General features: G+C 44.8%; 1 protein-coding gene across 6 annotated transcripts in view; it reads right to left on the reverse strand.

Moving 5' to 3' along the window:
* The window catches only part of srcin1a (SRC kinase signaling inhibitor 1a), a 412,726-nt gene that overhangs the window by 174,597 nt on the left and 216,358 nt on the right, over positions 1-21,771 (reverse strand). For 5 of the 6 annotated variants that reach the window (XM_052038892.1, XM_052038886.1, XM_052038888.1 and 2 more), the window contains one exon: positions 11,428-11,448. The exons of the other annotated variant lie outside the window; for it this stretch is intronic. In XM_052038892.1, coding sequence (XP_051894852.1) covers positions 11,428-11,448 — 21 coding nt within the window. The remainder of the gene's footprint in view (positions 1-11,427; positions 11,449-21,771) is intronic. 6 annotated transcript variants of the gene reach the window in all.

Here is a 21,771-nt window from a genome sequence, read left to right on the forward strand (position 1 = left end):
AGATTTAGCAAAGTTGTATGCTTTAGGGAAGGGTTCCAGGCTGCAGGGTCACAAGGGCGGGTGTCTGGTTCAAAGGCATTTAGTAAGTTACATGTAGTGTGGGGCCGTGTCACGAATCCTACTTTTGCTTTCTGCACCAACTCTCACCCAGCCACTTGCTTAATTATACATCAGTTTCATCAATTCATGATTAATCAGCAGGAGCTTAGAATGAGTGCAGAGTGTGAACACAAAGATGACAGCAAGAAAACATTGGAATAAGCTCACAGGGATAAGAAATCAATGGAATAAATAAAGGCTTGATTACAGCATGGCTCAGTTCAGTCAAACTGGTGGCAAAGTCACAGGAACAGGATTGGAAAGATCCGCAGCGTCTGTTAATATCTGCTTACATTATTGATTTGAGCTTCAGTGGCAGATTGACCATGTAAACTAAAGCCCTCAGTGGGCAACACACCACACACAATGCCAAAATATAAACAACTCACAGGGGCAAAAGAAAGGACCTGCAATTCTGTAGCACCCACCACAACTAGGGCTTTACAACCAATTTATTATTTTTTGCAAGTTCACTCATTGCTCACGTGGAGGGAGGGAGGCCACGTTGTTAACAGCAAGCTCCCACAAACAATGTCACAAGGAGCAGATAACCTGCTTTTGGGTATTGGTTGGGATACTAGGGAGAATTAAAGCTTAACTAGAGGGCACAGGTTTAAGGTGAGAGGGGAAAGATTTAAAGCGGACCTGAAGGGCAAGTTTTTCCACACAGAGGGTGGTGAGTATAAGCAACGAGCTGCCAGAGGAAGTGGTTGAGACAGGTACAATTACAATGCTTAGAAGGCATTTGGACAGGTACATGGATAGGAGACACTTAGAGGGATGTGGGCCAGATGCAGGCACATGAGACGAGCTTAGGAAGGCTCCTTGGTTGGTATGGATGAGTTGGGCCAACAGGCCTTATTCTGCGCTGTATAACTCTGACCCTTGGTCAATGAATTAAATTTTAGGGGAATTCCAATGAATGGAAGTAGGGATGGATCCAGCTCAATAGGAACATTGGGATAGGAATAGGCCATTCAGCCCCTCAAACCTCCTGTGGCTGATAAATTTTCTAACTCCATTTATCTGGTTTGCCTCAATCTCCATTAATACCTTTGTAAAGCAAAAATCTTTTGATCTTACTTGCATAGGTCTTAATTGAGCCAATGTCTTACATCTTGCCACAGATGTGTGTGGGGAAATGGAATTTAATCAAGAGTAAACGGTAGTGATGTTTTCAGAGAGTTGGAACAAGGCCAGTGAACACAATAAGTGGAGAAATAGAGGGATCTTGAAGGATGGGTCTACAAGCTCCTTAAAGGTAACAGGAACCCAATAAAGAGATTAAGGGCCACGTGGGATGCTTTATTTCATTAGCTGTGTACATTAGAGTGGGGAGGTCATGTCTGAACTGTGCACAATGTCATTGAGTCTGAAGTGTACAGACTGGTTGAATGAGTTAATAAGAACATATTTCCTTTAGCAGAGAGTGAGGAAACTGATTTAGAGAGGTGATGTACTTTGGGAGATCAAACGTAAAGGGAAATTACACAGTTAAGGGCAGGACCCTTAGCGGCACTGATGTACAGAGGGATCTTGGGGTCCAAGTCCATAACTCCCTGAAAGTGGCACAAGTCAATAAGGTGTTAAAGTGGCAAATGACATGCTTACCTTTATCAGTCGAGGCATTGAGTTCAAGAGTCAGTAAGTTACGTTGCAGCTTTATAAAACTCTGGTTAGGCCACATCTGGAGTATTGCATTCAGTTCTGATCGCCCCATTATAGGAAGGATGTGGAGACTATGGAGAGGGCTCAGAAGAGGTTTATCAGGATGCTGCCTAGATGAGAGGGCATGTAACATTAGGAGAGATTGGACAAACTTTGGTTGTTTTCTCTGGAACAGCAGAGGCTGAGGAGAGACCTGGCAGAAATTTGTAAAATTATGGGAGGCATATATCAAGTAGACAGCCAGTACCTCCACACCACCCCACCCCCCCACAAAGTCTAATGCTTGAGGTCATGTTTTAAAGGTGAGAGGGGGCAAGTTCAAAAGAGATGTGCGAGGCAAGTTTTTGTTTTACACAGAGAGTGGTGGGTGCCTGGAATGCGCTGCCAGGGGTGGTGGTGGAGGCAGAATTGACAGAAGTGCTTAAGAGATCCTTAGATAGGCACATGAACGTGCAGAAAATGAAGGGATAGGGACACTGTGCAGGCAGAGGAATCAGGTGTCATTAGCTAAATTACTTTGTCACAACATTGTGGGCTGAAGGGCCTGTTCCTGTGCTGTAGTGTTCTATGTTCAAAATAACATTCCCACCCAGGGGTCTGGAACCCACTGCTTGAAAGTAAGGTAGGGTCGGAACACTCATCACGTAAAAAGTACCTTGACATGCACTGGAAAAGCTGTGACCCAATGAAGTGCAATACGTTCTCCAGCAGAGCAGTGAATGCAGATTCAATCATCACTTTCAAAAGGAAATGAGAAGTAATTGGGAGGCAAGGGGAAAGGATGGTGGTATCCTCTGCCTCCTCTTTCCCAAGAGCAGGCAGAGTCACAATGGACCATAGGCCCCCTCCTGTGCTGGATCATTTCCTAGTTCCAGGATCTCAGCAAGAACTGAATGTCTTCAGGAGATGTGGAACAGACTCCAAACATTAATTAAAATAAAATTTATAACAACCCACCCTTTCCCATTGAAGTTTGAGGTCTAATAATTAGCTGATTAAAATCTCCAAAGGCAAAGTTCCCTCCAATATCTTGCAGGAGAGCCTGTTCACGACGCAAACTTATAGAGTAATTATTCAGTAAGATACAGTTGAAATGGGCAAGAGCTCAGCAGAAGGGATATTGCTGTTATCAGTGATATACTGCTGCATTGCTTTTTCATAAGCAACAGAGTAATAACGAGGATGAGAAACAGGTCAGGAATGAAACGCTGTGAACTTGCATCACTGATCCATCATGTACCCCAGATAGAGCAAAAAAAATTAATCTCAAACCAGTAATGGTCAATAACAAATATGATCTTGCATAGAACAAACTTGCATTTCTCTAGCATGTTTGGTGACCTCAGGACGTCCCAAAGCACTCTACAGTTAATGATGTAGTTTCTCAAGTGCAGTTATAAAACAGAACAGCACAGCACAGGAAAAGGCCCTTTGACCCACGATATCTGTGCCAAACTAAACTAAATGTCTTCTGCCTGCACATGATCCACATCCCTCTGTTCCCTGCATATCTGTGTCTATCTAAAAGCCTCTTAAATGCTGCTATTGTATCTGCTTCCAGCACTACCCTTGGCAGCCCATTCCGGCCACCCACCACTGTGTGTGTATATAAAAACTTGCCCTGACAATCTCCTTCAAACTTTCTTCCTCTCATTTTAAATGCACGTCTTCTTGTATTTGAGAACTCTACCCTAAGAAAAAGATTCTGACCACCTACCTTATCTGCGCCTCTCTAATTTTATAAGGTCTCCCCTCAGCCTCTGCTGCTCCAGAGAAAACAACCCAAGTTTGTCCAACCTCTCCTGATAGCTCACACCCTCTATTTCAGGCAGCATCCTGGTAAACCTCTTCTGTACTCTTTCCAAAACCTCCACATCCTTCCTATAATGGGGTAACTAGAATTGAATTCAATATTCCAGGTGCGGCCTAACCAGAGTTTTATATAGCTGCAACGTGACTTCCTTGCTCTTATACTCAATGCCCTGACCAATGAAGGCAAGCATTTACAATTGTACTGAAGGGTGGTACTCAATGTGCAGACAGCAATCCTGAGGTCAGGATTGAACACAGGTTACAGGATCTGTGAGGCAGCATCTCTACTAGCTGCACCACTGTGACGTTGAATGTGGAGTGTTTAGGACGAGACATTAAACCAGAGCAACCTGATCATCTTTAACAGTATTGGGAAGGAATAAATATTGACCGGGACTCGAGGGAAAATGCCCGTTTTCTAATAGCGCAGTTCTCCCTTGGCACTGAACTGGAGTTTGGCCCTGGATCATGTGCTCAAGTATACTGAGTGGGATTTGAACCCGTCACCTTGCGACTCAGCTTGGAGAGCAACACCCACAGGTCACAATGGAAATGGCTCCTGCTCTATAACCCGTCGCAAGTGCCGTACAAGTCGCAAGAACCTACTCAAAACAAGACCCATCTCAAACCAGGAACAAGCAGAAAGATTAATCAACTTAATTTAGCTCTTATTCCCTTATCTGTGTCACTGTCATGGAAAGGTTACAGCGGGGAAGAAGGCCATTCAGCCCATTGAGTCTGTGAAGACAGTCACATGTGCCTCAGTAAAATGCTGATTTGTTTTCACCAGTTTGCTCCCACCGGTACATGCACGTTTTCACGTTGACAGAGATGGGACTATTTTTAAATGATGATGCTATTTTGAGGCACAGATTTCCTACATTATTAAATGACTCCTCCACAGTACTACACGGACGTGTTAAGCTGGAACTAGCTACTCACATCTCTGGAGTGGGACTTGAGCCCACAACCTTCTGACTCAGAGGGAAGCTCTCTGCTGACTTAGCACTGCTATAGATACAGTTCCTCCAAACCCCACGGGCCTAGATGGGAGCTCTGGAATCGTCAGACAGGATTTCAATGGTGGCTCCCGCTGGCAACACTCTTACCCACAGTCAGAAGATCTGTTGGTTCAAGTCCCACATTGGTTTATTATCCAGGCTAGCACTGGGGTGCTGCTGCACTGTTGGAGATTTATGGCACAGTAACAGGCCCTTCAGCCCACACCAATTATCAAACACCCATCTACAGCAATCATGCACGATTCCCATTTTATTCTCGCCAAATTCCCATCAAAACCCCCCCAGATTCCACCTCTCACCAGGAGCAATTTACAGTGGCCAATCAACCCACCAATCTGTGCGTCATAGGGATGTGGGAGGAAACTGGAGCACCCGGTGGAAACCTACACGGCCACAGGGAGAATGTGCAAACTCCACACAAACAGCACCTGAGGTCAGGATTGAACCCAGGTCACTGGCGCAGTGAGGCAGCGGCTCTACCCGCTTCGCCACCATGGCATTGAATGCGGAGTGTTTCGGATGAGAATACCCTTTCAGGTGGATGCATCCAGATCAGCAGGACACATCTGGATGAACATTGGCCGGGACACGACTGATTGGCCAAACCTTCACATAAACCCACGTCACTGAAACAGCTCATTGCCGCTCCCTGCGGGATCTTGCTGTGTGCAGATCGCGCATTGTTACAATAGTGACGACAAGAAAATGAGCTGATGTTCATCCTGCTGTTCTGGGAACAGTGACAATGAGATCTTCTGCGACCAACTGAAAGGGTATTGCAATTGGTTGTAAGGAGCTTTGGAAGACCAAAGGTGCCATGGAAACAGTAGCCCACCTTTCTCTTTAACCAGCCGACTTTGACCCCATGTATTTCAACACAGTCATGGTGGTGCAATTATCCTGTGAAGTTCCTATCAAACCCGGGCTTCATCCACATTCCAAGGAAGCTTTTTTTATTGCATAGAATAAAAGATAAGGCGAAAGCATAGCAGGGGAGCGCTATGTTTCTGGGGCAAATCATTGCCTAGAAGGAAGTGATTACAAGTACTCAGAAGCTAATTAGATCATAAATTCCCTCATGTCTTTGAGACGTTAAATGGATGTAAAATGAACAGGCATCACTCTCAGAGACTGTCCTCCAGCACAATTGATGGAGAAGTCAGGAGTCAGAAGCAATACTCATCCCATCGGGAATACCCAGGATTATGTTGTTCCTATCTATCTGAGTGACAAATTTAACAACAACAACATGGTTGCTTGCCTCAAGATGAAACATCAATATTTTTCTGACTGACAGCTACCAGCTCATCAAATTAAAGAATCATATCTGGGCCCAGGCTCCATGAAGTTCATTTCAGTGTTTACCTACACATTTCCGCTGTGGTTTTCGGACAGTTTTGAAACACCCTACCTGTCATTCATTGAAAACTCATCTGAAAGATGCTGCGAAGTCACCAAGATCTTCAACTTTTTGTTTGGGAGAAGATGACACAGCTGTTAATTCAGTCCCTTGAGCTCGTTATCCAGTTTGGTCACAGTGGCCCTGTATATCTCAAGTCTTTGCTCCAGATCTCGTCTGATAAAACTCCGTTGACCTCCGTAGCCACAGCTTTTCCCTGATTGCCACCATTCCAACATGAAAAACTGCTCCCCGATTTCACTCATCAATGGCTTTGTTCTAATTTTGTGACCAGTTTGACATGTAGTCAACTATTGTGTTTCTTATTTTACTGCTGGATAACAATTAAATGCAATTGTTTCTGTGATTACAATTTTGCAAATTAACTCGACTACTGGTTTTAACCTTAATAACTGGTGTGTGAGATTTTCCACTTTGTGGCATGGTAAAAAAAATAACTGAGTCCCTCACAATCTATAGTGCAAAACTAAAATCATATTTTGTAGCCCTTCAGAAATACTGCCAGTCATTACATGCAATCAGAAATGATGTGGGTCTGCTCATGGAAGCTGTTGTCTCCCCTGATCACGAACAACAAGACTTGGGTGTGTCCTTGGATTGAAATCTACAATTGACAGCAATCACAAACAGAAATCCAGCGAGTTTTTAACCCCTAACTAAGGATTACAGAGGCCATCTGTAACTTCCACTACTGCTGCCAAAAAATGAAAGGATTCGATATAGATGGGGAAAAAGACACTAAAACAAAATGAGAAAGAACTCGAGGCCTTCCTCTGCATGTGTCGGAGAGCTACTAATATTATGCAACATGGAGCGGATTGGGGAGTGCAGTGATCAGAATGTCTGCATTGCATCATTCATCGCTGAAATGGCAGTTGGGGCCAGGATTGGGAGCAGGACTTAGATTACAATGGGGCAGTACCTGAATTCACTTCTTCAATAATCTACCATCCAGTATACATCCACCAGCACAAGTATATTTCCAACCCATCAACGGTTATAATTAGATGACTGAAGACGTTCTAACACCCTCAGTTAGAAGGCACGCCACAACAATTATAACTTCATCTGCATCTCAATTCACCGGATGGACCATACAGAGTCCTCAGGCAAAGAAAGGGGCGGAGGGGTTTGCTTTCTAACCAACTCCTCCTGGTGCTTGGACGTGACGGTCCTGGTGAGTTCCTGCTCACCTGACTTGGAATATCTAACAGTGAAGTGCCATCCATTTTACCTGCCAGGGGAGTTCACTTCAGCTATCCTGACAGCAGTCTACATCCCGCCCCAGGCAGATGTGAAGCCTGTGCTCCGCGATCAACAGCCACGAAATGGGATACCTCAAAGCGCTCTTCATCATTGCTGATGACTTCAACCAGGCCAACTTCAAGAGTGTGTTACCAAAATAATACCAGCATGTCTCCTGTCCCACCATGGGCCCAAACACCCTTGACCATTGCTACACAACCAAAGATGACTGCCGAGCCACCCCCCGCTCATATTTTGGTAAAATCAGACCACCAGGCTGTGTTCCTTCTCCCTGCATACAAACAGAAACAAACGGGAGGATCCAGCACTGAAAGTCATACAGTGCTGGTCTGAGGAAATAGTGGAGATTCTACTCGACTGCTTTGAGTCAGTAGACTGGTCCATGTTCAAAGACTAGATGAGTATGTCACCACCATCACAGACTTCATCAGCAAGTGTATAGAGGACTGTGTACCAAAGAGGTCAATCCGAGTGTTCCCAAACTGGAAACCATGGAATCCACTCCCTATTGAAGTCCAGGTCTTCGGCGTTCAAATCAGGTGACACTGACTTATACAAGAAGTCGATATGATCTTCGTAAAGGTATCAGGGATGGTAAGAGACAATACCAGTTCCAAGTTAGAGTCAGCCATCAGTCGTGGCAGGGCTTACATATTATCATGGGCCACAAAACTAAGTTGGGCAGGATTGCCAACAACAACGCATCCCTTCCTGATGAGCTTAACGCATTCTTTGCACGTTTAGAACAGAAGGGGAATGGAATGCCACCACCTGCTCCGACAGCCTCCAATGCACCTGAACCTACAGTCACCATTGTAGACATCAGTTCAGTCTTCTGGAGAGTGAACCCATGGAAAGCATCTGACCCGAATGGTGTCCCTGGCCATGTCCTCAGATATTGTGCTGATCAGCTAGCAGAGGTATTTGCAGACAGTTTCACACTCTCCCCACTTCAATCTGAGGTCCCCACCTGCTTTAAGAAGACCACTATCATCCCGGTACCTGAGAAAAATAAGGTAACATGCCTTCATGACTACCGTCTGGTGACTCTGACATCCACCATCATGAAGTGCTTCGGGAGGCTGGTCATGGCATGCATTAACTCCAGCCTCCCAGAAAACCTCGACGCACTGCAATTCGCCTACCACTGAAACAGGTCTACAGTGGACACCACCTTCCTGGCCCTACACTCATCTCTGAAACATCTGGACAGTAAAGACATGTATGTTAGACTATTGTTTATTGACTACAGCTCTGCCTTCAATACCATAATTCCAAGCAAACTCATCTCCAAACTCCTAGATCTGGGACTCAACACCTCCCTTTGCAACTGAATCCTTGACTTCCTAACCAACAGACCACAATTAGTAAGGATAGGCAGCAACACCTCTGGCACAATTATTCTCAACACTGATGCCCCACAAGGCTACGTCTTCAGTCCCCTACTCTACTCCCTATCCACTCACAATTGCATGGCTAAGCTGTGCTCTAACACTCCATCTACAAGTTTCCAGATGATACCACCATAGTGGGTCAAATCTCAAATAACGTGAGTCGGAGTACAGGAAGGAGATAGAGAGGCTAGTGACATGGTGCCATGACAACAACTCTTCCTTCACTGTCAGCAAAATAAAAGAGTTGGTCATTGACTTCAGGAAGGGAGGCAGTGCATATGCTTCTGTTTACATCAATGGTGCTGAGGTCAAGAATCAAGAGCTTCAAGTTCCTAGGAGTGAATATCACCAATAGCCTGTCCTGGTCCAACCACATGGCCAAGAAAGCTCACCAGCACCTCTACTTCCTCAGGAAGCTAAAGAAATTTAGCATGTTCCCGTTGACCTTCACCAATTTTTAATCAATGCACCATAGAAAGCATCCTACCTGGATGCATCACTGCTTGGTATGGCAACTGCTCTGCCCGAGACTGCAAGAAACTGCTGAGAGTTGTGGACACAGCTCAGCACATCACGGAAAGCAGCCTCCCCTCCATGTACTCTGCCAACATATCTTGCTGCCTCAGTAAAGCAGTCAACATAATCAAAGACCCCACACGCCCCAGACATTCTCTCTTCTCCCCCCTCCCATCAGGCGGAAGACACAAAAGCCTGAAAGCATGTACCACCAGGCTCAAGGACAGCTTCTATCCTGCTGTTACAAGACTATTGAACGGTCCCCTAGCGCAACAAAATAGACTCTTGACTTCACAATCTACCTCTTTATGACCTTGCACCTTATTGTCTGCCTGCAATGCACTCTCTCTGTAGCTACGACACTTTATTCTGCATTGTTCTTGCTTTTCCCTTGTACTACCTCAATGCACTGATGTGATGAAACAATCCATATGGATGGCATGCAAAACAAAGCATTTCACTGACCCTTGGTACATGTGGCAATAATAAAACAATTTAATCTCTTCTTATTCTATCTACCTGTCATCAACTGCCTGGGCACAAGTTCTGGAATTCCTTCCTTAAACCTCTGTCTCTTCCTCAAAGCCACTGACCCTCCCTAATATGTGACTCAGTAGCCAATTGTGTCTCATCGTGCTCTTGTGAAGCACTTTGGGAAGTTTACCACATTAAGGGCAAGATATAATGCAAGTCTTCGTTACAAATCTCAGAGCAGGTAGAACAAAATAAAAACTGCAGGAAGTTATATAAAAGCAGAAAACAGAAAGCATCTGTGGGGAGGGAGGGGGTGGAATTGCAACCAACACCTGTAACTCCAGCTCCTTCTGCTTTTTTGTTGGAAACTATGTCTATAACTGGATTTATCCCATTCAATCTATTGGGGCTGGGGCCACGTAATAACATCCCCATTCCTGCATTGGTTCGATTTAATTGTTCACAGGTCGTGGATGTCATTCGTAAGGTCAGCACTTAATTCCATTCTTGAAGTGATTGGCTTGCTGGGCAATTTCAGAGATTCAGGGACGTCATGTTGCAACTGTACTAGTCGTTGGTGAGACCACACTTGGAGTATTGCGCACACTCCGGTTGCACAGCTATAGGAAAGATGTCATTAAGCTGGAAAGAGTGCAGAAAAAGGTGGATAGGCTGGGACTTTTTATCCCGCTGGAGTTTAGGAGGCTGAGGGGTGACTTTATGGAGGCATATAAAATCATGAGGGGCGCAGATAAGGTGGATGTTCACAGGGTAGGGGAGCCTGAAACAAGTTAACGTAGATTTAAAGAGAGAGGGGAGAGATTCAAAAAGTGACCTGAGGGGAACTTTTTCCACACAGAGGGTATATGGAATGAGCTGCCAGACAAAGATGTAGAGGTGGGTACAATTATAGTGTTTAAAAGATATTTGGACAGGTACATGGATAGGAAATTTTAGAGGGATATGGGCCAAACGCAGGTAAATGGGACTAGCTCGGATTGGTCAGCATGGACGAGTTGGGCTGTAGTTATCTGTATAACTGAGATATAGACAAGGTCAGCTAAGAACAGGTTTCCCTGCAGAACATTAGTGATCTAATAAGCAATCTAAAGGCTTTATAATGACTGTATCAGACACCAGCTGCTATTGCGTGGTTTGAACTTCTGCAACTGGATCATTAACCCTGATTTATGTGAACAGTTGGGGGATCATGGATTCTGGACCCCACCTATTTACAATGGGCTGGTATGTGGTTTCTTGTTCTTGGTGCCAATTCACCTAAATTTTTAAACAACCAAGCCATCAATTCAAACCTTCTTTTCTAAAAAAAAATGACAATTTCACTTTAAGCACAAACTAAGTACCAGCATCTAATCCTGGTGGAATCTTTGCACTTAATGCATTACATAAATGGCATAAACTAACTCTAACCAGCAGTGTTTCAGTCAATATTGTACTGAAATCAATATTTTCTCTAAAATGGAAAGCAGGTGGTTGGGTGGGAGGGGAGGGGGGGGAGGTGGCAAAAGAGGCTAGCGGGGAGGTGGGGTGTGCCAGGTGTGGGACAACCTTGGAAAGGAAGACAGAGCAGCAGGTATGCAGGCAGCAAAAGAACATCAAAGTAGATAAGAACCTTGCCTCAAGCCCCATTTGTATGAACACAGAACACAATTGTTTGGCAATATCAGTGGCTGACCAGACCCACAGAACTCATGCAGAGCGCATGCAGAAATGGCTGCTTAGAAGCGGTACTGACCTTGAAACTCCAGTAGTTTGACTGCAATGATAAAATTAATAGATGAGTTATTGGTTATGCTTTATCAGCACTGTATTTTAAAGGCATGAATTTCTGAAACCAACCCCATTTAAAAGTTTTTTAAAAGTTTCGCAAGAGAGGAAAACCACCATTACTTGGGTCTTCCTCCAACTTTTTGCCTATATTGACTCCTACTGGCTACGGCACTGGCCACCATTTACTTTGGAGGCCATTGTGTGCGAGAGGACAGGGCAAATACAGCGGCAACTTAACCGTGCAATGCTGCCTCTCCTAATGCCTGAAAACATGAGGGCCCTTCTACAGGGAATCACTTCACAGCAATCAGGAGCAGAAGCCGTGTGGGTGATCTCCCCAGTACAAAGGCACTGAGACAAACAAGCTGAAGCTGCCCCTTCTGAGAGCACAGAACTCAGCACTAGCTGAGGTTGGTCAAAGCTCCCAACCAGGTCTGTGCACAATGCAATAGCCACCAGGAGAGTTCCTGTCCCTTATATTTGCAATCATGCTGGACAAACTCTTGGGGTACTGCCCTTCAGTGGTTGTAGGAAGCGTTTGCAACACAAGACAGACTGGTATATGGTTTTAGACAAACACAGTGCCCCTTTAAATAAGGTTCCTCAATTTTCTCTTGAAGGTTTCAGCTGAAGTTCTGCTATGGCATCCACCTGACTCAGAAAACACAAGGGATAAACAAGCTCCGCCTCCTTTCCATGGCTGCCAATCAAAGTGAAAGCAACTTTGTGCTAACCGATCCCCTCTTTATTCAGAATCCTGAAATCTTCCTGTTTTGCGGATTAGAATGAATTTCTCAGATTTCCTCAATCTCCCATGTTAGTCTGGATTTGAGCAAGATAACAAAGAAAGAACTTTTAAACTAAGTATCAACTTACTAATAAAGTTTGACGTGAACTTGGTCAGAGATACGCATGATCTGATTGGATGGGAGAACAGGCTTGGGGGCTGAATGGCCCACACTGGTCTTCCTCCTTCCCCGCACACCACCCCCCTCCCACCCACCCGTGTTCTCATTAAATTAAATAACTGCAGCGTAAGACTGAAGCATAAATCTGACTTCACTTGGCATGGATTTGACACGCTCCTGCTAAAGTGGCAGGAGCACTCAATCCTCTGCTACCCAGTTATGGTTGAACAGTTTGCGAGTCCTGTTCAGCATAACTTAACCTTCAGTTGAATAGCTTATAGATACAAAGTTCAGTGTCTCTGATGAACACAGAGTTCTTAACACTGTTGCCTTCTGACCCTGTTCATGTAATCTTTTGAGCCACAGTTCAGTGAATCACAGAAAATCACAGAAACATCAGAGTCAAAAGTGGGATTGAACCTCAATCCTTCAATCCCTTGTTCAGGGTGACCCCTCAGTGAAGTACTGAGGGGGCCCCACACTGTCAAAGGTGCTACCTTTTGGTTGAGATCTGCCTCTCAAGTGGATGAGAAAGATTCAAATGGCTCTATTCAAAAAAAATCTTACCTACTACTACTCCTCCCACAAAGGAAAACACTAAAGCAGATAACCCAGTCATTATCACAGTGCCAGTCTGCTGTACACAAATTGATTTCTCCACCTCCTTGACCACAACAATGACTATACATCAAAGTACCTTGGCTGCAAAGTGCTTTAAGGGTGTGAAAGGCACTATAGAAATTCATCTTTATTTTAAATACTCCTTCACAAGGCCTTGGATTCTGATCTGACATGCGAACTGTGACACTGCGAACCCGCTCTGCACAGTGGGTTTACTCCAGCAGGGGGCACATCAAACCTCGACCCGTGCTGAAGTCCAATCTAGCTCCCAACATGGCAGCAGAGACCGAGTGGTTCTGGGAATCAGGAAATACTCAAAAACCACATGCTGGTGGGGCTGGTGTTGGGCAAGAACCTCACAAAGGGCACGGACTCAATGGCCAACTTCAAGAAAACTAGCTTACTCCTTAACAGGTGCAGGTGGGTGATGGAGGGATAGGGAATGTAAACAGGGTCAAAGTGACCCCTTGAGCTGCTTTTGATCCTCTTTAAGCCTTGAAGTGGCATTTTCACTTCTTCATCTGCCCTTTATTTTTAAATAAAAGGAAAAAAACCTTTCCCAGATTACACAGGTTGGGGAGGGAAATGGAATTTCACGGAGAGTGTGGCCTTGATCTGGAACATTGCAGTGGAAGCAGATTCAATTGTCAGGTTGATAGAAAAACTGGAGATAACATGAAAAAGGGAAGAATTGCGGGTGCCTTTTGACTTTCACAAAGGATTTCTAGTGTGAACACAGTTGTTTTGAAGGCAGAACAAAATACCCTCAGATTCCCACATCAGATCCCCTCAAAGCTGGAGCTTGGTCACAAGAAATCACTGGCAGACAGGATTGAGGTAAACCCTGAAGGCATTCTGTAAGTATATCAAGGGCAAAGAATAACCAAGGAAAAAACAGGGCCCATTAAGGACAAAAGGGACAGTACGTGTGCGAAGCAGAAGGTATAGTTGAGGTCCTAAATGAATATTCTTCCATCAGTATTCAAAAAGGAAACGGACGTTGTGGTTGGAGAATTCAGTGAAGTGATAGGTGAAAGTCTGGGAGACACAAAGACTGCAGATGCTGGAATCTGGAGCAACAAACAATCTGAAGGAACTTAGCAGGTCGAGCAGCATCCATGGGAGGAAAGGAATTAACAGCGTTTTGGGTCGAAACCCTGCATCAGGACTGATGCAGGGTTTCAAACCAAAGCAACTTCAAGAGACGGTGCCTCAAGAAGGCAGCATCAATCACTAAGGACCCTCACCACCCGGGACATGCCCTCTTCTCGTTACTACCATCAGGGAGGAGGTACAGGAGCCTGAAGATGCACACTCAACAATTCAGGAACAGCTTCTTCTCCTCTGCCATCAGATTTCTGAATGGTCCATGAACACTACCTCATTATTCCTCTTTTGCACTATTTATTTTTGTAACATAGTAGTTTTTAATATCTTCATGTCTTGCACTGTACTGCTGCTGCAAAACAACAAACTTCACGACATATGTCAGTGATAATAGACCTGATTCTGATTCAATTCTTTTCCTCCCACAGATGTGCTAGGTGAAAGTCTAGTGAAGGTCTTCATAAATAAAGAAGGTACTCGATGACTTGCCAAGCTTAAAAGTGGATAAATCCCTTGGACCAGATGGGATCTACCCCAGGCTGCTGCGAGAGGCAAGGGAAGAGATTGCTTGCCATCTGGCTGAGATTTTTAAATCATCCTGGACAGAAGTGAGGTACCAGATGACTGGAGGACAGCAAATGTGGCCGCCCTTTTTTCAAGAAACCAGCAGGGAAAAGTATGGTAACTATAGACCTGTGAGCCTAACATGAGTGGTAGGGAAGATACTGGATTCTGAGGGAGATTACTGATCACTTGGAAAGGTAGGGATTAATCAGAGGTAACCAACGTGGCTTTGTTAGGGGCAGATCCTGTCTGACCAATTTGATTGAATTATTTGAAAGAGGTAACAAAGTGTATCGATGAGGGCAGGGCAGTAGATGTGATTTACATGAACTTCAGTAGAGCCTTTGACAAAGTCCCACATGGGAAACCGGTTCAAAAGGTTAGAGTCTATGGGATCCAGGGCAAGTTGGCAAAATTGGATCAAAAATTGGCTTGGCAATAGGAGACAGAAGGGGATGGTAGAGGGTTTATTTTGTGATTGGATGCCTGTGACTAGCGGTATCCCAGAAGGATCAGTATTGGGCCCCTTGTTATTTGTAATATACATGGATTAATCAGATGTGCATGCAGGAGACAACATCAGTAAGTCTGCGGATGACATGAAGACTGCAGAGTACAGAAGGTAGTCTTAGGCTGCAGACAGATATTGATATTTTGGTGAAAAGGGTTGAAAAATGGCAGATGGTATTTAATCCAGGCAAATGTGAGATGATGCATTTTGGAAGCACTAATGAGACTAGGAAATATACCACGAATGACAGGGTCTTGGAGTACAAAGGAACCTCAGAGTACAAGTCCATAGATCCTTTAAGGTGGCAATGCAGGCAGACAAGGCAGTTAGGAAGGCACATGGGATACTGGCTTTCATTAGTCGGGGCAATGAATACAGAAGTAGGGAGGTTATGCTCCAACTTTACAAAACCTCTGCTGGAGTACTGCATACGCTTCTGGTCAAGGTATAGGAAGGATTTGATAGTGCTGGAGAGGGTACAGAGGAGATTCACCGGGATGTTGCCTGGGATGGAGCAGTTCAGTTATGAGAGACTGGAGAGGCTAGATCTGTTCTCCCTGGAGTGGAGAAGGTTAAGAGGGGACATGCTTGAGGTACTTAAATTTGTGACGGGTATAGATAGGGTAAACTGCAGGAAAGTTTTTCCCATATCAGAGGTAGAGAAAACTAGTTATAGGTAAGGGGGAAAAGAGATTAAGAAGGGATATGACGGGTACCTTCTTCACCCAGAGATAAATACCTGGAATACACTGCCTGAGAGAATGGTTGAAGCTGGGTCACTGACAGCATTTAAGTGTCTAGATAAATATTCAAATTGCTTAGGCATGGGGTCTATGGACCAAGTGCTGGGCGATGGGGGTAACTCGGAAGGGTGCCGACTAGTCTGTGTAGACAAAATGGGCTGAATGGCCTGCTTCCATACTGTACTATTCGAAGGTTTCTGGAGCTTCCGGAAGTAATCATGCAGGCACACAGTCCCCAAACACTCTGCATGCCAGCACGTCCACATCCTCGGGTTCCAAAGGCACACCATCGACAGCTGCGCCTTCATCTGCCAGGGCACCAAGCTCTGGATTCCCTCGCTGAATCTCTCCACCCATTTAGCTCTCTCTGCTCCTGACAACATACCTCTTTGCCAAGTTTTTGATCATTTATTGCAATATCTCATGTGGCTCAGTGCCAAATCAATTCTATCCAATTACACTGCATTAAAACACCTTTGGATATTTTACAGCACTAAGAGGACTACAGAACTGATTGGATTTGAGGAGAGGGACAGGATAATCTGAGTACACTCCTTCTAACATTCCGTTGATAAGGAGTTCCGTGTCTCTCTCAGATTTTATCCTGGCGTCTTTCCAAGGACTTGCTCTAAAATTCTCCCTCATTGCAATAAAATTTTTTTAAAAAGCTTTCCTTTAAAATAATAAAACTACTGAGAATAATTGGTTGGGAGTGTATACTTTCACCAGTGGAAAGAGATAGTTGTAGGATTTATCACATTTGAATTTCAGATATATTCCTTTAATCAGCAATTTAAAACAATGGTCGCCACGGTTTTACACGATATATCTGACCAAAGAGACCTTTCCACTTATCAACACACTGCTGGCTCCTTGCTAAACCCAATCTGTAACCAATTACACTCTGCCCTGCAAAACACCTTTCTTCAAAACCTGATCAGCCAGATTCTCCTTAACAGTAGTATCAAGACAAGCGGCACTTTCCTTGAAAATGTTCTTATCCCAAACAATCTCAGGACAAAAGATTGCTTAGACCATGCTGCTTGTAATGAAGGCTGTCGTCAGTGGAGCTCCACAGAAGCTTACAAGTGAAGAGGTGCTTATCTGCAGTGACCTGGATGGAACCACAACAAATGACTAGCAGTTCACCACCAGATATTCAAACCAGTGTCTGAAACCAGATGACACAGCCCGCCTGTGACTTCATCACTGGGGAGTAGTGTTACAATCGCCACAAGGATAGACGCTTGGCTGATAAGAAAGTAAAAGGTGTCCCAAAGTCAGAGTCAAAGTAATTTCTGTCTCTGTTAGTAAGCAACTGGGGAGCGGGGGGGGGGAGAGGGCGGGAGGAAAGAGGTAGAAAGAGAAAGCAAGAGGGAAAGAAAGAAAGAGATAAGAGAAGGAAGGAGAAGGGAAAGAATAAAAAGAGAACAAAGAGAGGAAGAAGCTTTCCTTCCCCCCCTCTAATGATGCATCTCTACAGAACTCTGGTTAGGCCGCATTTAGAGTATTGCGTGCAGTTCTGGTCACCTCACTACAGGAAGGATGTCGAGGCTTCAGAGAGGGTGCAGAGGAGGTTTACTAGGATGCTGCCTGAATTAGAGGGCATGTGCTATCAGGAGAGGCTGGACAAACTTGGTCTCTTCTCTCTGGAACAGCGGAGGCTGAGGGGTGATCTGTTGGAAGTGTATAAAAATTCTGAGGGACGTGGATAGGGTGGACAAACAATATCTTTTTCCCATTATTGAGAGATCCAATGCCAGAGGGCATGCATTTAAGGTGAGGGGGGGGGGGGTAGGTTCAGAACAGACGTCTTTTACTGAGAGAGTGGTGGATGCCTGGAACATGTTGTCTTTTAGGGTGGTGGAGGCAAATTCATTGGGGGCTTTTAAGAGGGGCTTGGATGAGCACATGAATGAGAGGAAAATAGAGGGATATGGGATTTCTGCAGGTAGGAGGGAATAGATATGTCGGCACAACATCATGGGCCAAAGGGCCTGTTCTGTGCTGTTCAATGTTCTATAATGTATTGGTATTGGTCACGCTTTTGGGGAATGGGAGGCCATTTCCTTTAACTGTGCTTGTATCATACCTGCAGGTTATCTCTTCTCCATGAAACCTTGAGCTGTTTGTAGTTACTCCAGGCTCTTCCCTCTCCATCTCACGCCTGACAGCTGTGGCTCAGGGTTAATGTTCTCTCTTGGATTGTGGGTTCAAGACGCATCTTTAAGGACGTGGCTTCAGTGGAGTAACTGAGGCAGCATGTGGGGTGGCTGAGCGCTGATTCACTGCTATAACTTTAATCCAAGACACCTTTGCTCTCTCAGACAAAAGACTGAATGCCAGTGTTTGGGAGAGTGGGGTGGAGGTGTGAAGCAGGAGCCAACACTCAGGAGAAACCCCAAGGTAAAACAACACTGGAGTTTAAAAAAAGGGTTTCCAATCTTTAAAGGCATTAAACCACAGGGAAATAGGGAGTTCTTAAAACAGTGAAATTTGATTGGGGAGTGATGCTGAATGTTATACATTTACTTTTCAAATATCAATTTGATGGGAAGCAGAAATCAGCTAAATCTACAAGTCTGTTGCCTGGACAACTGACAGCCGGGAACCTTTGGGAGGAGTTTCACTTCATTGTTTGGCTATCAACATTTCGCTCCTACCCACACACACATTTTCCTGAAACCAAGGGCGCTGAGGTCAATTCCTTACAGCCGCAATGGTATCTGGTTACCTCTGACCACCTAAAGGCAGGGATCAGTCTATGTGACTCTTCATCACTTCATAGAATATTTAGCTGCTAATTATATGGACTTTGCACCATACAGACCAGTAAAGCCCAACTATTTGATTCCTCACTCATGCTTCCTTCCAATTCGCATCTCATTCTGAACCTTTCCCCATCACATCAGAACTGGACCTCTTCAGGTGTGACCCAGAGCTTCTGGTAATCCATGGTGTGCACTGGATCCTAGCTCCCCCACCACTGGAAATTGCATGAGTACTCCTGCAGTGCATATCTCTTACAACCCTTTGAACTGAAAGGTTTCAGGGGCAGCTAACTGCAAAAGTTCCCAGGTTTGCAAGTGTCCGGATTCCCCTGCGATGCGATACATTTTGCCAAACACAAAAAGCAAACTGCAGCAGAAACTCAGCAGGTCGAGCAGCCTCTGTGGAGGCAGAGGGATGGTCGGCATTTCGGGTCAAGACCCTGCATCAGGAGTCATGCAGGGTCTTGACCCAAAACATCAACCATCCCTCTGCCTCCACAGATGCTGCCTGACACAGAGTTCCTCCAGCAGTTTGTTTGTTGCATTTGCAGTGTGTCTTCAGATGAATATCTCCTGAGAATTACAGGGTCCCTGTCATTTAGTGTTGGTGGAGCAATAGGGAATAGGATCATCAAACAACAGTGCTAAAAGAACAGAGTATCTGGTCATTATTAGATGGCAGTGAGTAGGAGCTTGCTGTGCTGAATTTGTCCACCACATTTCCTAGATGCCTGCAGCAACTAACTTTAAAGCACCACTTTGGCCACAAAATGCATTGGGACATCCTGAGGTTATGAAAGGTGCCTAAGAATTAAACCATTAGAGGGGCAATATTTAATCATAGCAATTGCTGTTGTTATACATTGACTCAACTCATAGGGTTTTTATTCATTTGTCTTCAAAGTCTAGGTAATGGGCCTTAGATTGGGAAAATGATGAGAATGGTAGTTAAAAGTAAACTGTGGGAATAGGAGGGAACTGGGTGGGATCAATGGCCTTCTCTTGAACCTTGCATTGTACTCTCACTGATTGAGCTCAGAACTCAAGTCGCACAATGGACAAATAAGAATCTGAAATGTCAAGTTTGGCATAAAAACACCTACCTAAATAATGTTGGGAGACAAGGAAATAAAGACAGATTTCAGATGTTATCACACTTAGGAGCCACTGAACATGAGCAGACACCATGCACCTTTGATTTACTCCCTTAACTCATTCTCAGCCAATTTATTCTTGCAGCAGACAGACATTCCATTGCAACCCTCACTACACAAGTGGCTCCCCACGTCAAACCCACCCCCCCCCCACCTCTGTTTCCCTTCCCCACATCAGCAGCCATTCCCCAGCTAAGTAAATTATTCGTTCCTGAGTGTTAGTCAAGATCACTTGGCATCTGACATTCAAACTCGACTCAAATCTGACCTGCCCTCAATCGAGCCATGGGAATTTGTTCTGCCATTCCATTTGATCATCGTTGCTTTCTGTCTCAGCTCTATTTACCCAGCTTACAACTGCGCCCAGACTCAACAATATCTGATGGAGAGGGCTCCACACTGCAAGCTCTCTCTGTGTGAAGTGCTTACCAGCATCTCCTGCCACTGTCCTGGCACTACGTTGGGGCTGTACCTCACCACCTAAAAAAATTAAATTTCTATTCTTTGGACTTTAGAGTAATGAGATATGATCTTATTGAAACATAGACTATCCTGACAGGAGAGAAGTTGAGATGCTTCCACCAGTGGGAAAACCTCAGAAAAGTGGGCTGGTTACAAGATTAGAGGGTGGTCATTGAAAACTGAGGTGCACAGGAACAACTTCTTGCAGAGGATGTGGAATTCTTTCCCTCAGAGGATTGTGGAGGCTGGATCATTAATGAAAAGTAGATAAATTTTTCACAGATCAAGGAATTGAGGGCTATGGTAAACTGGCCTGGGGGCAGTTGAATAACAGGAAAGGTTTAGAGGGAAATGGGTCACACAGGTGGGCAAGTGGGACTAGCTTAGATGGGCATCTTGGTCGGCATGGACAAGTTGGGCTGAAAGGCCTGTTTCCATGCTGTATAAACCTAGGAATGGCAGGGCAGACTTGAGGATCCCAATGGCCTGCTCCTACTTTCTTACGTTCTTAATATTCTGGATTCATTCACTGGACGAAGTGGTTCCTCATTATCGACCTGATCAAGTATGTGCTGGCTCAGTGACCAATTAGGCCCACTCCTCTGCTCCTTCCCCATTGCACTGTTTGTCTTCCTCTGGCAGTTATCCATTTTCCTTCTGAAGTTCTCTGTGTTGAATCTGCTTCCACAGCTTATTCATTCTGCACCTTCCAGATCACAAGAAGTTGTGTTGAAAAACAGGTTTTATATCTGCCGATCACTTTCAGTCCCTCTCCTGGTTAAGATAAAAGATCTCTTTATAAATCACATGTATATCGAAACACACAGTGAAATGCATCTTTTGTGTAGTGTTCTGGGGGCAGCCCGCAAGTGTCACCACGTTTCTGGCGCCAACATAGCATGCCCACAACTTCCTAACCCGTACGCCTTTTGGAATGTGGGAGGAAACCGGAGCACCCGGAGGAAACCCATGCAGACACAGGGAGAACGTACAAACTCCTTACAGACTCAGCTCCCAGTTCCTCTCTAACCACCACATCAAAACCATTCATCATTTTCAATACCTCAGGTTTTTTTCCCTCACTTTCTCCCATACAGAGACCAAGCCCAAACCCACTGCCCTCTCTACATCAATGAAGGCCCTTTTCAAAGGATCCAATCAACAAGAGAATGTTTGTAACTCGAAGCTGATCAATGGAGACAAGTTTTACAAGTTTAATACATGTGCCCCTTTGACACTCAACTCATCAACTAAATTACTGCATTTGTCCCCAGATGCCTGGGCTACGGATCTGGAGATCAAATCCCAACACAGCATTTAAAATTGTCATTAAGTAAATCTAGACCAAAAAGCTAGTATTGGTAATCGTAACCTGGCCAATATTTATTCTCTATACTAAAAATTATACACATTATCCAGGCACGCAACATACAGCTGTTTGTGGGAGCCTTCTGCGCACAAATTGGCT

The sequence above is a fragment of the Pristis pectinata genome, chromosome 25, assembly GCF_009764475.1.
Source record: "Pristis pectinata isolate sPriPec2 chromosome 25, sPriPec2.1.pri, whole genome shotgun sequence".
Classification (NCBI taxonomy): Eukaryota; Metazoa; Chordata; class Chondrichthyes; order Rhinopristiformes; family Pristidae; genus Pristis; species Pristis pectinata.